Below are 18,289 nucleotides of genomic sequence, written 5' to 3' on the forward strand. Positions count from 1 at the left end.
AGCCCCTCGGCCTCGCGCGGTGCATGCCGGGCAAGGGAAGGGGCCGCGCGCGCGGAGCGGCGGCGGGGGGGGAGGGGGCGCTGGTGTCGGCGGAGGCGTCGCGTCAGGCCTGGATGTCTCGGGGCGGGTCGGAGCCCGGCTGGGGCTGGTGGCCTCCGTCGCGCCGGCGGCAGCAGCAGCAGCATGGGAGGCGACGACGAGCTGCGGCGGAAGGGGATGGTGCCGACGGGGGTCGGGCCTGGGCGCTCCCGGCAGTGGCGGGCTTGGCCGTGGCGGCCTCGCTCTCGCTGCTGGTCCTCCTGCTGGGCCTCTCCGGGGCGGCGCTGACCGTCGTGGCGGCGGCAGGAGGGACCTGGGTGGCGGCGGCTGCAGGAGCTGGTCAAGGCAGGAGGCCGCCGCTGCTGTCCGCGCGGCCCGCCCCCACCTCCGCTGCCTCTTGTTACAAGCCCGGCGCCTTGGCTAATGGGGGGCCTGCTATGAGCTGCAGCCCGGCTGAACGAAGGCGTCTATTCGGGTAAGGCGCTCTGCACATGCTTGGGCGACGGCTCTGGAGGTCTTCTTGCGAGGGAGGCAGAGCACAGCACAGCACTGCCTGCTGTTCTGCCCCGCACTGGAAAGGGGTTAACTGCCTGGAGAAGAAGAAACACTTAATATACGCTCAGAGGTCTTCCCTCCCTTGTAGTTTAATCTGTACAATGTGGACTCCCTTGTAGTTTAATCTGTACAATGTGGACGGGGATAGTAAGAGAGCACATGTGGTGGTTAGCATGTGGGAACTGTTCAAAATCCATGCTTGCCAGGAAATTCGCTCAGTTTTAATTTCTCAGTCTAACCTATTTCACAGGGTGGGTGTGAGGATGAAATGGAGGTGGCCTTAGTTACTTCTACTGCCCTCTTTGTTTTGCCGTTCTATCTCTGCCCCCAATGATCGTTATTTCCAAGGGTACCATTAATCTCTGTCTCTCACTTTAGTTCTACTGCACACTTTCTTATACCACCTTGGAGGCCCAGTCTTCTGAAGTGAGGAACTGCATTATCAAAGACCCCATTTCCACTGCTTGTTGGGATATAATGGTAACAGGGTTTCTTGACTGTTAAGGTTATTCTAGAGATAGTAAGTACAGGAAATGAAAAGAGCCCATAGAGGGTTCTGTCTCCTTTGGTCCTAAGTATAGCAGGAAATTGCTTTATGAAAACCATCCCTGATGCCCTGAGGAGCCCTTGATGCTTGACTTAAGTGGGAGGAGATGCGTGCTGTCCAATTGCAACTTTTCTGTAAGCTAACTGGGGAAGGATCTTTGCTGGTGATGGACAGGAGATTTTACCCACCAAATACATTTAAAGCAAAATGTAAGGCTTCAGTGATGGAACACTCTGCTACCATGGGCTGATGAGGGCAGACATAGAAGAAAGGCAGTTGGTAAACCCTTCACCACTTGAACATCTTCTATTCCTTGCTGACTGCATAATGTTGACACTAGCATTGTTGTTCTTGGGCCTTTCTTCCAGAAGCTGAGAGAACTTATACAGAATTTACTGTATGTGAGCATCACCATAATTCTGTGAGGCTGATTGGGTTGAGACTTTGTGGATTGGATCCTATTGAAAATGCACATCCAGTAGGGAGCTCCCCTCCTACAGCAGCTCTGCAATTCCTCTTGTGTTGTGCTGGGGTTCTTCCATCCCCCAAGAGCAGCATTTCTAGCTCATTTGGGGGTAGGTGAGAAGGCAAGGAAGCATATCATTTAGATGGGATTCAGGGATTTATCTAGGACCAAACATTGACTATTATGATGGTCCAAGGGTCCTTGCATGCAAATCCATCTCTAGCTGCTAAACTGCGCTGATGTTTCAGTTTGTGACCACGGTACACTAAGTATTTGATCAGGATTCTGAAAACAGTGAAGGTTTGACTTGCAAACCCTGTGATGATATCCTTCTGAGGTGAGATGGGTAAGCACTAGCGCACACTGTTCCTTCCCCATGTCAAGTTGCCTGGTGCCTGGGCTGTTGAGTTTTAGGTGAGATGTGTTCCCCTCCCCCATTTTTATCAGGCTTTCCCTGGGTTGTGATGATGTCTTTGACACCAGTTTGTTGACTATCTTGAGGATACTCTTGTCTTGTCAATATTGTAATCATATTTTCTATTTGTGCTTGGTCTGTTTCTTGGGTTGAGTGGACCATGCTTGACATTTTAATACACTGATAGTTTTGTTGTGATGAATTTTATCTCATATTCTGTTCCTATTTTGTGAATCTCATTTGTAACCTTGGTTGGGGGGTGTGTGTAAGAGAGAGAGAGAAACCTGTGCAGGAGGTGGATGCCTTCTGCTTCCCTGAGGACTGTCTGTAATGGCTTGCGACCTCTGAGGAACTGGATAGACTATAGAAAGCCTTCATCTTTTGAATACCTTGTTGTGTTTTACATTTTTATCCCATCCTTACTTGAAGAAGCTCAATGTAACATAAATGGCTTCCCCTTCTCTATCCTCACAGCCTTGTGTGTTGACTAATCTTGAGTTAGTGTCTGGCCAAAGTTTACGTGTTGAGTTTCATGGGCAAGCAAAGATCTCTTCAATCCTAGTCCAACATTGTAAGCCCTGTATTGTATTGGTTACCTGTTGTGTTCATGTAATTCTGGAAAGCAGAGAAAGTTGTTGCAAGAAAACTCAGGATAGCGATTAGACTGCTCCATTTAAGATGCCCACTACTGCCTTCTGGTCTGCAAACTTAGCATGGAACCCTTGTTGATTGGTAGTCTCATCTCTTTTCCCCTTGCCTGATTGTGTCTTTTGTCTCTCTAGGGATCACCTAACTCCACAAACTCCCTTAAGGCTGCGCCGGCGCTACCCAATCAAGAAGGCCCAGTATGCCTCACTGGGCACCCTGCCTTCCATTTACTGGGATGGTTATCGGCAGAAACCCAGGTTGTCTACTCACAACTCCTCCATGATCCAGAGCCCAGTGACAGTGAAGATTGCTCGGCCAGACAGCAACATTGGCCGGTTCCCACTGTGAGTGTTCTTCTAGATCCCTTGCTTGCATGGCACTTGCATACAGCTGTCTAAGAAGGGCTTCATCAAGAATGAAGCATCCTCTCTTTCTCTTTTTTTTTTTTTTTGCTGATTCTGCCTTCTAAATCAGTGGCTCGGTGCACTGAAGCTGTCAAGCAGTTTCTTCTCCCACTTGCAGGATCTTTGGGCCATGCATCATTGGACCTAGACCATGATTAGCCTGTCAGTATGACTGTTTACTGTCTCGACAGCTCATGGCTTCAGAACAGGGGTGGTCACTCTGTTACTTGCAGAGAGCTACATTTGCTGTTTACACCAAGTTTAAGAGTCACGTGACTACTGTATGGCATGTGTGCCACCCTTATAAACATACTGTAATATAACTATATAAACTATGTAACTACAACTTTAATTATCAGAGCACCTCTGAGTATGTAGGGTTGTCTGTTCCCTGAAGGGTTAAACCTTAGCCAGCTCTTGTGTGCCTGGAGTGAAGAGAAGGGCTTCTCTGCCTTGTTACTTGTTCCTCAATATGAAGTACAGTGTCTCAGATGAGAGAGTGAGATTGCCGAAGCTCCTGGAGGAAAGCAGATAGATCATTGAGAAAGCAGAGTAAAACCACTTCTGTCCACTTTAGACAGCTTGCTCTTATCCCACGTGGCTGCCATAGTTGTTGTACACTCTCTTCTCTGTTTAGTTTAGTTTATTCGACTTGTATCCCACCCTTCTCGCTGAAGCAGGCTCAGGGTGACTCACAGTACACAGTAAAGGCACAAAACAGTTACATTAAACATTAAATTAAAACAGTTAAAGCAATATAAACAATTTAAACAATTTGGTGCTAATTACCATTTAGTTACAGATGGCCTTCAGTATTCTTAGGCATCCTCTGGAGCAGGGGTGGCCGACGGTAGCTCTCCAGATGTTTTTTGCCTACAACTCTCATCAGCCCCAACCATTGGCCATGCTGGCTGGGGCTGATGGGAGCTGTAGGCAAAAAACATCTGGAGAGCTACTGTTGGCCACCCCTGCTTTAGAGCAATTTCAGTTGAAAGCTAACTGAAATAATATTGTCTTGCAGGCCTTGCGGAACTGGGCAAGGTCCTGCAAGGCTCTGACCTCCTCAGGCAATTGGTTCCACCAATGGGGGTTAGAGATTGAGAAGGCTCTTTCCCTAGTTGTTGCCTCCCTCAGCCCGGGGATCAATAGTAAATTTTGTGTTCCAGATCTAAGTATCCTCTGGGGAACATGTAGGAAGATACGGTCCCTAAGGTATGCAGGTCTTCAGCCATATAGGGCTTTAAAGGTAATAACCAGCACCTTGTAGCGAATCCGGTATATCACTGGCAGCCCGTGCAGCTCCCACAGCCCCAGCTGTATGTGCTCCTGCATGGAGAGCTCCAATAACAGCCTGGCTGCCGCATTCTGCACCAGCTGTAGTTTCCGGATTCGGAACAAGGGCAACCCCATGTAGAGAGCATAACAGTAGTCCAATCTCGAGGTGACTGTAGCATGGATCGCAGTTGCCAGGTCGCCGCGCTCGAGGAAGGGAACCAACTGTCTTACCCGCCTGAAATGGTAAAAGGCAGATTTGGCAGTGGCTGCTATCTGAGCCTCCATTGTCAAAGAAGGCTCCAGTAGCACCCCCAAGCTTCTGACCTGGGCGCAGTTGTAAGTGGCGCACCATCAAAAGCCAGTAGGGGAATTTCCTTGCCAGGACCATTGTGACTTAGGCAAAGGACCTCTGTCTTCATCGGATTCAGCTTCAGTCGACTCAGCCTGAGCCATCCTGCCACAGCTTGTAGCTGCCACTCAGGAACTGGGATGAGAATGTAGAGGCTAAGAGAAGTTGGGGAGTTGTTGGAGAGGATGGGCATTTTACTTCCATCCCTAGCATAAGGTCTGCAGCTCACCCATTCTTCAGTGGTTGTTTCAAGGTAGGAACCACCTGCTATCTACAAGCCCTGCAGGGGATTGGTCTTGCTTATTTACCTGAAGGTGCCAGATTGAGGAGCAGTACCTAGAAAAGCTACAGGAGGCCAGGACCAGCACGCTCATTAGACAACCTTAGGTAGTCACCTAGGGTGGTAGCCCTGAGGGGGAGGAGGTGCCCAGGAGGGTTAGCGAATTGGCAGAACCTTTCACTGGTGCAGATGGGCAGGGGCTGCTCCTGGGGCCTTCCCATATGATTTAAATTACCCAGGAGGGAGGGGTAGTCCCCACCCTCCCAGTCTATGGCGCCAGGAAACCTGGCATCAGTCCTGTTGGTGACTCCCATGTCACTGAGTAAGTATCTCTGCTCTGGAATGACTTCGTAATTTGCATCAGTGTGTTGCTCTGACAGTGCTTTGTGAGGTCACAAGGTGGCCTCAAAGTTGATCCAGACAGGCTGCCTGTATTCTGGAATTTTGCCTAGAGGCTCTGATTTGGTTGAAGTGGATGGAAATGAAAGATGGGAGTGATCTGGGTCTCAAGGTGCCACATCACAGTGAGGGAGAGCTTTCACACTCTGTCACTTCCATGTTTCTATCTTTCAGGTTGGAACAGCAGGCTTCTCCTTTGGCTTTCTCTCCAATGCCCAACAGTACTGTAGACCCATGTGCAAAGGAGACTGTAATGAGCGCACTTAAGGAGAGCAGAAAGAGGAATGTGGAAGATGGTGACCAAAGCAGCCTGAACAATAAGAGACGGTAAGAGGCCAGTGTGGGGACTGGCAAGGGTGTGGGAAGTAGACCTTGGAATTGGATGTCTGTAGGGAAGGTTTTGTTCAAGAATTAAAATAATCAACATTGATTCTCTTCACTGGTTGGATAACAGGCAGTAAATTGTTAACTCTGCCTGTCAAGTTTGTACCCAGTTCTTGGCTGCCCTTTCTGACTGAGGAGTAGCTATTCTGGGTTTCAGGCCTGGAGTTTCACAAGAGACAGATAAATAGATGGGACAAAGGAATGTTCCTTTTGCTAGCAATGAAGTGCCTATACCAAGCCTAGGAAACTTTGTACCATTCTCCCCCATTGCAAACAGAAACAATCCCCAAGTTGTGGCAAAGTCTTGAAGTGTTTTCTCCAGCCGCGGCATGAAGCCTTGCTGGGGACAGAACTGTGCAGTCTTGGTGGGTGCTCATTCCAGGGGCCCCACTTTTTCCAACTATCTGACCCAATGGGTGCATTTGTATCTGCATACCAAAACTGCAAGACTCTATGCCACCTGCTTTCTTGGCAAGAAGTAAGGGGCAGGTGACATTGATCCATCAGATGTGACATCCTCTTTGACTAATGTTTATTTACCCAGGTGTAGTGCCTGGGAGTTGTGGGGAAGAGGGAATCACACATGGTGATGTTGATGGACGGTATGTGAAGATCCTTCCTCAGTTTAATAACTGAGGCAATCCCACGTCCACATTTCTCAAGAGGATCAGGTGTACTAAAGCTAAACTACCTTTTTTTTTCTTCTGTGAATCAAGTGGCTGGAGATGTGTATGATTTTGATGATTGGGGAAAGGTTGAATGTGTACTTTGCAACTACTACTGTTCTGATCAGTAATTGGTAGTCTTCTGTGACTGTATTTCAACTTGGGAAAAGAAACCCCCAAAGTGTTGGGAGATCTTGATCACAAACCACTCTGATAGTATATAGTCAGACCTGAGAAGTGATGGGTTGTTCTTTCTGAAGCAAAATCTAAACTGGGAGATCCATAGCAACTGGTGAGTGGCATTGGTATGGCTGTGTGTAGTGATTCACTTGCCCCCTTCGGGTCCAATGATAAATTTTTAATCTAGAATATTTGTTTCTTTCTTCAGGCGCCATGATAGCAGTGGGAGTGGACAGTCTGCATTTGAACCCCTGGTGGCCAATGGAGCCCCGGCATCTCTGGTTCCCAGGTGAGTCCTGCTACTTAGTTGTGTGACCCTCCTTCCTAGGGATGCCATTTTGTTAGACTGGGGGGTGGGTGGGGAGAAATCAAGATTGGTAGTATGCTGGTAATCTTTGACTCTTTCTCTAGGCCTGGTTCCCTGAAGCGGAGCCTTGCCTCTCACAGTTTGGACAATGGCTCCTCCAAGAGGTCACGCACATCCTCCCTCAGTTCAGTGAACAGCCTTTACGTGAGTGGAATTCCCAGTTCCATCCGCAACGAGATTGCCAGCTCCTACAGCTCAACCCGAGGCCTCTCTCAGGTATACTGTCCTTGATGCTTGGCAGAGTATTTTGCTCTGAGTTGGCAGAGGCTGGCATACTGCTGGGTTGGCCCTTTCAAAGATCCTGGCAGTCCCTGATGGTTCAGCTGTAGAATTTTCAGCAGGCAGCAGGACTAATTCTTCTTTCTTCTCTTCTCTTCTTCAGCTGTGGAAGAGAAGTGGCCCAAGTACCTCTCCTCTCTCCAGTCCAGCTTCCTCCCGTTCACAGACTCCTGAAAGACCTAATAAGAAAGCAAGGTACCCTGACACCAGCCTCATGTGAGTGTTTTTTCTCCACCTCATCCTGACACAAGACACTGAGATGCTTCTTTTGGCAGAGTGTTTTTGGTGGAGCTAGGTCTCCCACATAGGTTCTTAATCGATTGTTTTCTCTTGGTACATCCCCACTGCCAGCAGTGTTGAGCCAAGTTAGCTTTTAGGAGCTGGTGTAGTGTAATTGCTAAGGAAATGATCTGGGCAGTTTCAGGTTCACAGTTCATCTCAGCCATAAATCTGCCAGATGGCCTTAGATAAACCACTGTCCTTGAGCCCCCTTCCCTAATCTGATTTGTTTTAATGGTATTGGCCTGTGTTTTAATAGCTTTGTTTTAATGGTTTTATTATTTATTTTGATTTATATCCTGCCCTTTCCAGCAAAGCAGGGTGAGTTACATCACAAGTAAAACAATTAAAACAAAGTAATTACAATAAGACAATTAAATAGAACAGCAGTTAAAATACGGTATATCTAAAAAGCCGTTCCTCTACAGCAGTGACCTATTGGTCCAAAGATTGTTGGATCCCATATCAACAATCCAAAGATTGTTGGATCCCATATCAACAAAATGGGGGGGGGAGGCCAATAACAGATGATTCCCACTGCCTCAGCTGAAGGCCTAGCATAAGAGCTCCATTTTACAGGCCCCGTGGAATTGAAGCAGATCCCACAGGGCCCAGATCTCCAAAGGAAGCTCATTCCACCGGGCCCGGGTCGAAAAGGCCCTGGCCCTAGTCGAGGCAAAGCAGATGTCCCTGGGACCAGGGGCCACCAAAAGGTGCTGGGTTGTTGATCTCAAAGACCTGTGGGGCTGATATGGGGAAAGGCAGCCTGGAAGGTATGCTGGCCCCTGGCTGTATAGGGCCTTAAAGGTGAGTACCAGTACCTTGAACCGGATTGTTGTAAGCTGCCTCAAGCTGGTCTCTAAAGAGGCAGCATGTGTACATTTTGTAAATAAAATAATAAAATTCGCAGCATGAAAGACAATAATAGACACCTGTGATACAGGGCTGTTATAAGGTGAAACATGTGATTGATACGTGAAATGTTTTGGGAAATGTAGAAAAACCCTTTTAATATTTATGTGCTAGGTGCTCAGAATAATTTTTCTGAGTAATAGTGTTGCGGGGGGGGGGGGGTGCTTATAGTTATTCAGTGAAAAGATAGGGCTCGCTCTTGTGACAAGCACATTTTGGGACTACTGGGTGAGGGATGAGTGAGATGATGAGATCTAACCTCAGACCAGACCCTGACATTTGAAGAAGCAGTGAAAGTGATTCCTGAAGAATTCTCTTAACTTGTTTCTCCTGCTCCTGCAGAGATGTAGAGTCTCATCAATCCAGCACATCAACACCTGTGAAGGCAAACACAGAGAAGCAGGCAGAGAAGAGTGAGTACAAATTCTGAGGGGTTGTTCTGAAAGGGAATGGACATATTGGATAGGAGCATAAGCAAGACCTTTCTGTGGAGGTGGGATTGAACCCGGTGTAAGAATCTTCATTTTTCTGACTCATAGAATGAAACGACAAATGTGATTCTATAAATGCACATGAAAAACTTCCTGCAGGCTTTTTGCAAACCTTTTTTTGTGTGGCTGTTGTAATTTCACCAGCGGCCCCGTGGCACAGAGTGGTCTGAACGCTCTGCTCACGACCTGAGTTCGATTCTGGCGGAAGCTGGATTCAGGTAGCCGGCCCAAGGTTGACTCAGCCTTCCATCCTTCCGAGGTCGGTAAAATGAGTACCCAGCTTGCTGGGGGGAAAGTGTAAAAGACTGGGGATGGCAATGGCAAACCACCCCGTAAAAAGTCTGCCGTGAAAACGTTGTGAAAGCAACGTCACTCCAGAGTCGGAAACAACTGGTGCTTGCACAGGGGACCTTTCCTTTGTAATTTCACCAGGCATTATTTTGAAATGTTTGGGATGATTTTGAACTGTTTGGGACTTATAGAGAAAGACTGCCAGATGCTAGTGGTACACAACCTCAAGTCTCCTTTGGGGTAAGCATTTTTGCATCCATAAACACAGGCTGGCTTCCTTCTCCAGATGCAGAAACACCCGTGCAGAACAGACACAGCTCTCTAAGTTTGCAGTCCTCGTCGGGCAGCAATGGCAAACGCAAGCGTAAGATCCAGCTACTCTCTGCTCGGCATGGAGATAATTTCACCTTGGTATGTTTCTTCCATCCTTCAGCTACTCTTTCTGTGTCCTGAGATGAGGAGTGTCTTGAGAGCAGAGTTCAGACTGTCAGAGATCTGGCACCGTTTTGGGTTTTTTTGCCACTGTGTGACACAGAGTGTTGGACTGGATGGGCCATTGGCCTGATCCAACATGGCTTCTCTTATGTTCTTGCGTTTTTATGTTCTGTGTAATTATGGGGTGTCAAAGAAGGAATGATGCATGTGCTGTAATTAAGTCCTTCTTCTTGCTGTGTCTGTATGAACAAACAGTTGTGGAGTAACTCAGTTCCTCCTTTCATTGGTTCTCATGATCCGAGAGTGAACCCTGAGGGTGAGCACCTTGGCAGGATACATCCGAGGCCACCTTTTCCTCTTGGAGTCTGCTCAGTGCAGGATATAGTGCCTGCTTGAGACAAGTGCTGAATTTGCATTTCTCATGGCAGCCTCCTCCACCTCAACTTGGCTATGCTGTCACTTCTGAGGACTTGGATGCAGAAAAAAAGGCAACCCTGCAGTGGTTCAACAAGGTCTTGGAGGACAAAACTGGTAAGGGATTCCTTTGCTCCAAGTTACTTATGTATGAACTTTCTATAAATTATAAAATTGGTGGGGGGTGCAGCCCAAAATACCTAAAGAAATGGAAGACTGGTGAAATACAAATGGAAAACATAGAGGAACATTGGGTCTCCTCTTGTTTAGTCCTTGGAATAACCAATCCACGCAGGCTCTTCAGGGCATTCAGTTGGCTTTGTGGCTCTGAAGCCATTCTTCTTTTCCCGCATGGTTTTCTTCCCCAACAGATTCTATCCCAGGTACATCTGCAGAGATTGCCTCCCCACCCAGTATCCTGTCCTCATTGATGCCAGCTAAGCCTGCCTCTGTGGCACTGATGGGCATGGCTACAGGACCCAATCCCCTGTTGGAGAGTCTGAAGAAGATGCAAGAAGGACAGAGTGGTACAGTGCAAGCAGGTCAGTGAACCAAAGACATATAACACTTTCGTCTTTTGAGTGGCATTTGGAATTGTGTTGTTGTTTTTACTGATATGTGTTAGTTTACAGGATGTTATGACAACTGACCTTGGTTCATATGTTAGAAGAGAAGTCAGAAATGTGATAGGCCAAGGGTAATTTTGAGGTTAGTAAGTGCATGCACCACCACCAAATATAGTACGGTGGAGGCTGGAACAAATCATAAAATGGCTGCCATTGGGTCTTGAAGACCACCACTGCATGTTGGGGTGATTGCAAGCCAGTATCACCCTACAATGGAGGCAGCTGTTTCTGAATGGGTGCCCCCTGCAATCTCAAAGGCAATGCCTCCTGGGTACTTGCCTCCCAGGAGGCAAAGGAAAGCTGGTATTGGCTATCTGCTTTGATGAAGACGATTTGAAGATGAAGCAAGTGGGTACCATAGTGTCTGTGGGCACCACATTGGGGTCACTGTGATGAGCCTTTTAATTACTTGGAACAGAACCTTCATTAAGCAATACCCAGACCTGTTAAAGAAGACCCACAGCATTAGGTCAAGAAGAGTATGCTGCAGTAGACCATTGTGCAGGGATTAATGGATAAGCTTATTTGTGTCATGCAAGAGCGCAGTACAGAATTTGGAGGTTTCTGCCAAACATCATAGGTAATATACCCTTGAAAGGAGTTGAGTGTGCTTGTATGTGTTTCTGAAAAATTTACTATTGTATCAACTTTGGAAGAACTTCACATTCTCCTCTGACAAAGGATTTGAAACCACGCAGCAAGTGTCAGCTGGCTTTGGGCTCTGTCGGAGGTGGACCTATGGAGTCTTCTGGGAATTAACTTTCTGAAATAATTATTATTATACAAGCACCTTATTGCACTCAGCACTTTATAGTATAAGTGGTTGTTTTGAGAAATCCTTCTTCTGCTCAGTGGTTGTTTATATTCATGTATTACTAATGGTGTTAATATATTTCATTGATGGGATGTAAAAATACTAATATAATAAGCTATTCATAAGAGTTGAAGTAATAGTATTTGTTATTCTATCACGGTATTTTTTGGTTTTGCTAAACATCATAGTTGGGCATATCCTTAACACACATTCTCCCCATCATGCTTGACCATAAGACACTGAATATTCTGCTTCTGTCATACATACAAAATGCACCTTTAACCTTCCTTCTGCGAGGGTGATTCTTGTCCCTCTTTGACCTGCACTAATGGCTGTGATCTGCCTTCTGGATTCACTAACCAAAAAGAAAAGGATGCGACTCTGCTATCCCTTGGGGTGGGAGGACACTGTGTACCTTCCTAGATGTCCTGAACACTGTCATTCTTCATGCAGACACTAGATTTATAAGCTTTTCTTGTTTCTTTTAGATTCAGCTTCTGCCACACAGACTCCTGAAACAACAGCACCTGCAGCTTCTCTGGATTTGGGTTCCGCTTCATCTGTGACCTCATCTGAGGCCAAGCTCTCACTCACACAAAGCATTGCTCCTTCCTTGGCTCCTCCTCCTTCCTCTGCTGTCCAGCCTGCCAGCAGTATAAGTAGCTTGGTAACAACTTCCTCTGAATTGGGCCAAACCCCATCAAGACCCTCTTCTGCCCCAAAGCCAAGCATCCTCTTTGGAATTCTCACCAGCCCTCCTGCCAGCCAGCCAACAGCAACAACAGCAGCAGCAGCAGCATCTTCTGTTTCCAGCACAGCGCCTGTATTCAAACCAGTGTTTGGCAATGTTACAAAAATTGAGAGCCCTGGTTTCTCTGCTGGCAGCACCTCTTTGGCTGTTGCAATGTCTCCTGGGACTGCGCCCTCCTCTGCATCTCCTTCTGTTACTCCCAGCAGCAGCAGCACATTCAAGCCCATCTTTGGGAGCATGCCACCACTTGCAACTGCTGCTCCATCCACCACCACAGCATCTTTCTTTGCATTCAAAAACAGCCCCCAGCCAGCCGCAGGTCTGCCCACCACTGCCTCGAGCACATCGACCGGGTTTCCTGTTCTCTCTGAGTCCATTGTGACTACAGCGATGTCCCCCTCGACCACCATGAACGTGACAACTCTCTCCACGAGCGCACCGGTGTTCAGCTTCAATCTTGGCATGGCAACCTCCAGCTCTGCACCAAGCACCACGACAGCTGTCACCACCGCGTCATCCCAGTCCTTCCTGTTTGGGGTCTCATCCAGTGGCACTGCGGCCTCCACTGCACCTACAGCACCCCTTTTCCAGTTTGGGAAACCAGCTACCACTGCTGGGGCCAGCAGTGCTTTGGCAAGCTCTGCCTTCAGCCAGGCATCTGCCAGCATGGCAGAGTCTGTTCCTAGCAGCAAAACCACGGCTGCTGTGGGCTTCAGTATCTTTGGCAGTGGGGGCAGCAACAGCACTGCCACCACTCAGGCCCCTTCTGCTGCCCCAGCTTCGACACAGCCTATGCTGACATTTGGGTCTGGTCCCTCTGCTTTCAGTGGGGCCTTTGGCAGCCCTTCAAAACCACCCCCTCCGTACACGGGGGATGCCAGCCAGCTGACTTTTGAGCCTAGCGTCCCTGATGGGCAGCAGCAGCTCACCACCAAGCCGGCAACTGGCCCAGTAAGCTTCGGAACACCTTTCAACTTCTCTGGTTCAGTTGCACAACCGACTGCACAGCCGGCATTTGGCAGTGCCACACAGACCTTTGGTGGGACTGGGCCTCTAGCATCCTTTGGCACCAAAAGTGCCAGCCAGCCAGCATTTGGAGCCACAACATCCATCTTCTCCTTTGGGACGACCACCACATCAGCCGTGTCAGCTTTTGGATCCAACACCCAGACTACAAGCAGCAGCACGGGGGGCTCAGTGTTTGGTAGCTCCACCCCATCTCCATTCACGTTTGGGGCATCTACTGCACCAGTGGCAGCAGGCAGTACTTTTGGCATTGGTGCTCCAGCTGCCGCAGGCTCCAGCACCCCCATGGTGGGCTTCAGCTTTGGTGGACAGAGTGGGACTGTGGGTGCAGCTACACCCTTTGCCTCTTCCTTGGCACAAAACCCACTGGGTGCCCAGAACCAGAGTACACCCTTTGCTTTCAGTATCCCTGGCACTCCAGAGAGCAAGCCAGCATTTGGAGGTGAGGCTTCTTTTGAACAGTTTGTGGCATTTGAGGGGGTGGGGTGGCAGAGAGAGAGCAGGAAGCCTTATGCAGCTTAGTGCTGTTTTTGTTGTAGTTGTTTAATTAAGAATCTCATTTTCACAGTGGAAGTGAGCCTCTGTTGACAAAGGTTCTGCATACGGAGATCGTTGTTGTAAAATTTCAGGAATGAGCATGCAGAGATGGATGTGCTACTTGGTGTCAATTTCTGCTTTCAGAACTTGGGACTTCATTTTTCCTGCTCTGCAGAGTATACTTGGATATTTTCTTTGGTATAAAACAAGCAGGAGGAGTTAGGAGGATCATTTCTGGGATGTTAGATGGCAACTTTGTCTTGTCTTGTGGGCCTTACTTTGGGAAATGATGCCACGAAAGAGGGGGGGGGGAGGGTTAGATAGCAGAGCAGCTGGTGTCCTCATTCCCAGCAAAAGAAAGGAGAGAGCGCAAAGGACCTGGCTGCTGACCTGTTCCCATTTACTATGGTAGAGAACCAGTCTCAGGATCCTTTACTGTTTGCCTCATAATTTTTATCCAATTCTCCTCTAACCTAACTGTTGTTTTGTGTTCTAGGAACCCCTACGCCTGCTTTTGGGCAGAGTTCACCTGCGCCACAAGGAACCACTGGAGGCAGTAACCTTTCTTTTGGAACCCCCATTACCCCAGCCTTTGGAGGAGCTGGGTCTACATTTGGTAAGAATCTGAGGTTTCGAGCATTGCAAAGTTTTTCACCTTGTTTTCCTGTCTCTCAAGCTTGAAAGGGGAAAAAAAGGTAAAGGTAGTCCCCTGTGCAAGCACCAGTCGTTTTCGACTCTGGGGTGACGTTGCTTTCACAACGTTTTCATGGCAGACTTTTAATGGGGTGGTTTGCCATTGTCTTCCCCAGTCATCTACACTTTCCCCCCAGCAAGCTGGGTACTCATTTTACCGACTTTGTTAGGATGGAAGGCTGAGTCAACCTGGAGTCGGCTACCTGAACCAGCTTCTGCTGGGATCGAACTCAGGTCATGAGCAGAGGACTCTGACTGCAGTACTGCAGCTTTACCACTTGCTCCACGGGGCTCTTCTACTTGAAAGGGGAAGGGTGGCGTAAAAAAGCTTCGTGTCTGGCAGTTCCCTTAAGTTTGTGTCATGCTCTCTTTTGGGGTAAAAGAGATCTGAAAGGATTTTGAGGCTGCTGCATGTAAATTGCTTTGGGGTATGTGGTTCTTCTGCCTTGGGAAAAGGCTGAAGGAAGACCTTACTTCTCTCCTCTTTTTCCAGGGCCACCAACACCTGCATTTTCCATTGGGGCAGGATCCAAAACACTGAGCCGGCAACGCTTGCAGGCCCGACGGCAGCACCCTCGTAAAAAGTAGCCAGGAGATTCTCACTTGGACTTCAGCTTCTGGCTTCACCTGTTCAGAGGCTTGGGCCGGGCATACGAATCAAGGGGGGAGGTGTGTTCCGGCCTCTGTCCTTTATGAGGCTGGCCCGACAGTCTCGTTCTGTGAAATCCACAGGAAATTACTTCGGATTGCAGCAGTTATTTCCCCCCCCCGCCCTTCAAGAGGGATAGGGGAAACCAAGCCCTTTTTACTTGAACAATTCATGGCTGAATCTGGATGAAATTTTGTATGTATCTGCTACCTTCCCTTCCCCATGCAGACAGTCTCCCATGGGTCTGTCTTCCCCAAATCCTTGCCTTCTCTGACCTCAGCCTGACACCCAAGTTTGGCTGCCAAGTGAGGGTGGTGTGTAAGGGGGGAGGTGCTTGGCATGTTCCCAGTTGCAACCGACTCCTTTTCTATCATCCCCTCTGTCTCTCTCCCCGATTCCTTACCCCCCCTCCATATTTTAAAACTCCTTATATGGTGTCCCCTGATCCTGGCACAGGCCAACTCTTAGAAGCCCTTCCCTTGGATATGCTGTCATGCATCTCCAGTCTCAACTCATCTCCAAGGTTAACCCTCTCCAGTTGGTAGACCGTCTTTTCTCCCACAGTCTAACCAAGAAGCCCATCCAGTCAAGATTTTGTGGTTTCACAGGGGCTCTTGGTTGAAACACTAATCACAGTTAACAGTGGCTGCAGGTCTGGTCAGAAGTCCCAGTGAACTGAAAAGACGGATCTTCTGGAGTGAGGAGGCACAGAGGGAAGGCCCCCACCCTCTGTGCTGCTTGCATGAGCCAGTGGCAAGGGAGGCGCTGCTGCTCTACTGAAGTACCCTGTTCTTTTCTCTCCCCTTCCCAAATTCTGTGTTTGTTCACTGTATGTTTGTGCTCTAAATCTTTTTTTTTTAATTTGCTCTGTGAATCGAGTTTGGAGGAAGAACTTAATTGTATGTATGGCGGCATGTTGATAATGCCGGACTTGCTGTAAACATTTTTGGGGGTTGCCTGTCTCCAGCGGAGACGAACCCCATCTAATTGGGTGTGGACAGTAGCGTCACTGTGTGGCTACAAGCGTTGAATGAACCTGATTGTGCTGATTGGAAGGCTGGCAGTGGGAGAGGGTGTGGCTGTCTCTCCAACCATTCAGTGGAGGTGGGGTGCCTCGCTCTCCCATACACTTGAGAGGGGCACATGTTCTCTGGCAGAAGGGCTTATCCCAGCGGAAGGGAAATCACTGGAAAAGAATTTATCTAATTCTTGGCATAAGCCAGAAGACACCTATCGCTCTCTCTTCCCGGTGGATTTCCTTTTGCATTTGCAGGCATCGTATAAGAGGGACACAACAGATAGAATTCTTCCCTCTCTCCTAGGAAAGGGGATTGGTGCAAGAATTCCAGTCCCTGCCACCTCCTCCCCCAGTCATGGAAGTGCAAATCCAGCTGCCAGCTCTTTTTAATAACATTGGAGACAACAGTGTGAATGTGTGCGTGCGCCTGCCTAACTCTAAATTAAAAAAAAATATTTAAACATTTTTTAACAAAGTAAAACTTTATTTTTATATTTAAGCTAAATTGCCTTTGAATTCCTTCAAGCTTGGTTCATAGAGGTGTGAAAGTACAAAGTTGTTTGTTAGGAATTGGCCTGCGCAGTTGTGAGGGAGGGGCAGTAGTGGTCATGGCCCCAGGCCTTTCTCCTTACCTGATAACTTTGGGGAGGATCCAGGCTTGCCCTTTTGCTTGCTGTTGCCTCCTCGCACAGGTCAGTGTTTTGTATGTTTTTGTGTTTAGAATGTGGATGTGGCTAAGTTTCTGTTCAATGCTTTGAGAGCTCTTGCACGTTTAGATGGTGTCGTGGGGGGTGTTCTGTCTGGGCCAACAAGCATCTCTTGAGTACCGAGGGGAGAGATCCGACAGGCTGCCAGATGCATCATAAGGAGTGTGCATAACTTGCAAAGGCGCTGGCCCTATTTGAGGTGGCAACAGCTCAGATTATGTCAGCATTCAGGACACTAGTCAGTGTCTCACCATGGGACTAGTGCTGTCATCAAGAATCCTGTTTCCATGGCTGAGGTGTTGTTTTTACCCAGGGCTAGCTCATAATGTATCTGCATACATTATGTGTTGTAAAGGGTGGGGGGTAACTACTGCCGTCCCCAGGTAACTATTGTCATTGCAGAGTTAACGTGACTTTGTGTCTCAAATCCGACAGAGGAGATAAATTCTCACTTCTCTCCTGCCACAGGGGAGTGACTAGCAGTTAGTTATCCAACCTGGCCAGGGAAGCAGGCAGCCCTTCTCAAGGCTGTGTCCTCTGGTTGCAGAAAGGCCTTTGCAGAGCACCCTGTTGCTGGGAGATGCTGTGTGAGTGGGGTGCAGTATGTGAATATGGGAAGAATGGGTCTGACCTTTTTTTAAAATGTTGCAATGAATACTTGGATCATTCCTGTTGAGGGTTTTAGTGTGAATGTGCAATTTTTCCTCCCTTGCTTACGTTGATTTAAAATAAAAACAAAACTGCTTGAGCCAGTCTCTCACTTTTCTATTCCTACTTTGGTCACCAGGCTGTTGCGCTTTTGAATTTGGTGTGTGGCTGTAGTTCTGGACTACAGTTGAAGGATGTTTCAAAATGGTCCATCATAGAAGGTTTTCTTTCTGAAGCCATCCCAGGTTGCCCATCAGTTAAGAGTGATTCTGTGTGGTTGAGCAGCCCCTAAAAATACTCTTTTCTTGCTGTGTTTCTTTAAAAGGGGAGGATTATTCTTGTTTTTCCTCTTTCAGGGGCTGGGGTAAACCTCAGAAGCAGGTAGCCTCTTGCAGGCCTTTGCAGACTGAAACTGAATGGGTTTTTTTGGTGCTGTGTGAGTCTCTCTCCTTTTCCCTCTTACTGAGAGAACAAGGGTATCCCTTTCCTGTGCACTGTGTCTACTTTTGGAAGAGAACTGTCAAAGGTTTGGTTCACACCTCCTTTGACTGCAACTAACAAGATATAGGGAATCCACACTAATGTTAACTTTTCGTTCCCATGCTTTTCTTAATGTACATCTGTTTTGTACTGAGTTCAAGCTGGAGGAGAATTCAGGCAGCTGGGATTGCCACTTGTAATCATGTACAGAGCAAGAGAGCACCCTGTAAAGTATCTTAAACTCCTAGAGGTTGTAAGCTTAGGAA

At 48.0% G+C, this 18,289-nt stretch overlaps 1 protein-coding gene across 1 annotated transcript; it reads left to right on the forward strand.

Annotated features, from left to right (window-relative positions):
- Nucleotides 1–17,643, forward strand: LOC132586705 (putative nuclear envelope pore membrane protein POM 121B). Its single transcript, XM_060258769.1, has 13 exons — nucleotides 1–514; nucleotides 2,805–3,014; nucleotides 5,552–5,704; nucleotides 6,815–6,895; nucleotides 7,018–7,189; nucleotides 7,356–7,468; nucleotides 8,786–8,856; nucleotides 9,512–9,636; nucleotides 10,089–10,191; nucleotides 10,446–10,616; nucleotides 12,003–13,733; nucleotides 14,325–14,444; nucleotides 15,015–17,643. The coding sequence occupies exons 1-13, from the start codon at nucleotides 24–26 to the stop codon at nucleotides 15,107–15,109; spliced, it is 3,636 nt and encodes a 1,211-aa protein (XP_060114752.1). The 5' UTR covers nucleotides 1–23; the 3' UTR covers nucleotides 15,110–17,643.
- Nucleotides 17,644–18,289: the final 646 nt, after the last annotated feature.

This window comes from Heteronotia binoei, chromosome 18 (assembly GCF_032191835.1).
Source record: "Heteronotia binoei isolate CCM8104 ecotype False Entrance Well chromosome 18, APGP_CSIRO_Hbin_v1, whole genome shotgun sequence".
NCBI lineage: Eukaryota > Metazoa > Chordata > Lepidosauria > Squamata > Gekkonidae > Heteronotia > Heteronotia binoei.

Excerpts from the sequence above, each read along its gene's own strand:
- LOC132586705 (XM_060258769.1), top strand. The coding sequence starts at position 24 with ATGCCGGGCAAGGGAAGGGGCCGCGCGCGCGGAGCGGCGGCGGGGGGG. Across the intron at positions 6,896-7,017 it reads CCGGCATCTCTGGTTCCCAG|GCCTGGTTCCCTGAAGCGGA; the intron begins GTGAGTCCTGCT and ends CTCTTTCTCTAG. Across the intron at positions 10,192-10,445 it reads GGTCTTGGAGGACAAAACTG|ATTCTATCCCAGGTACATCT; the intron begins GTAAGGGATTCC and ends CTTCCCCAACAG.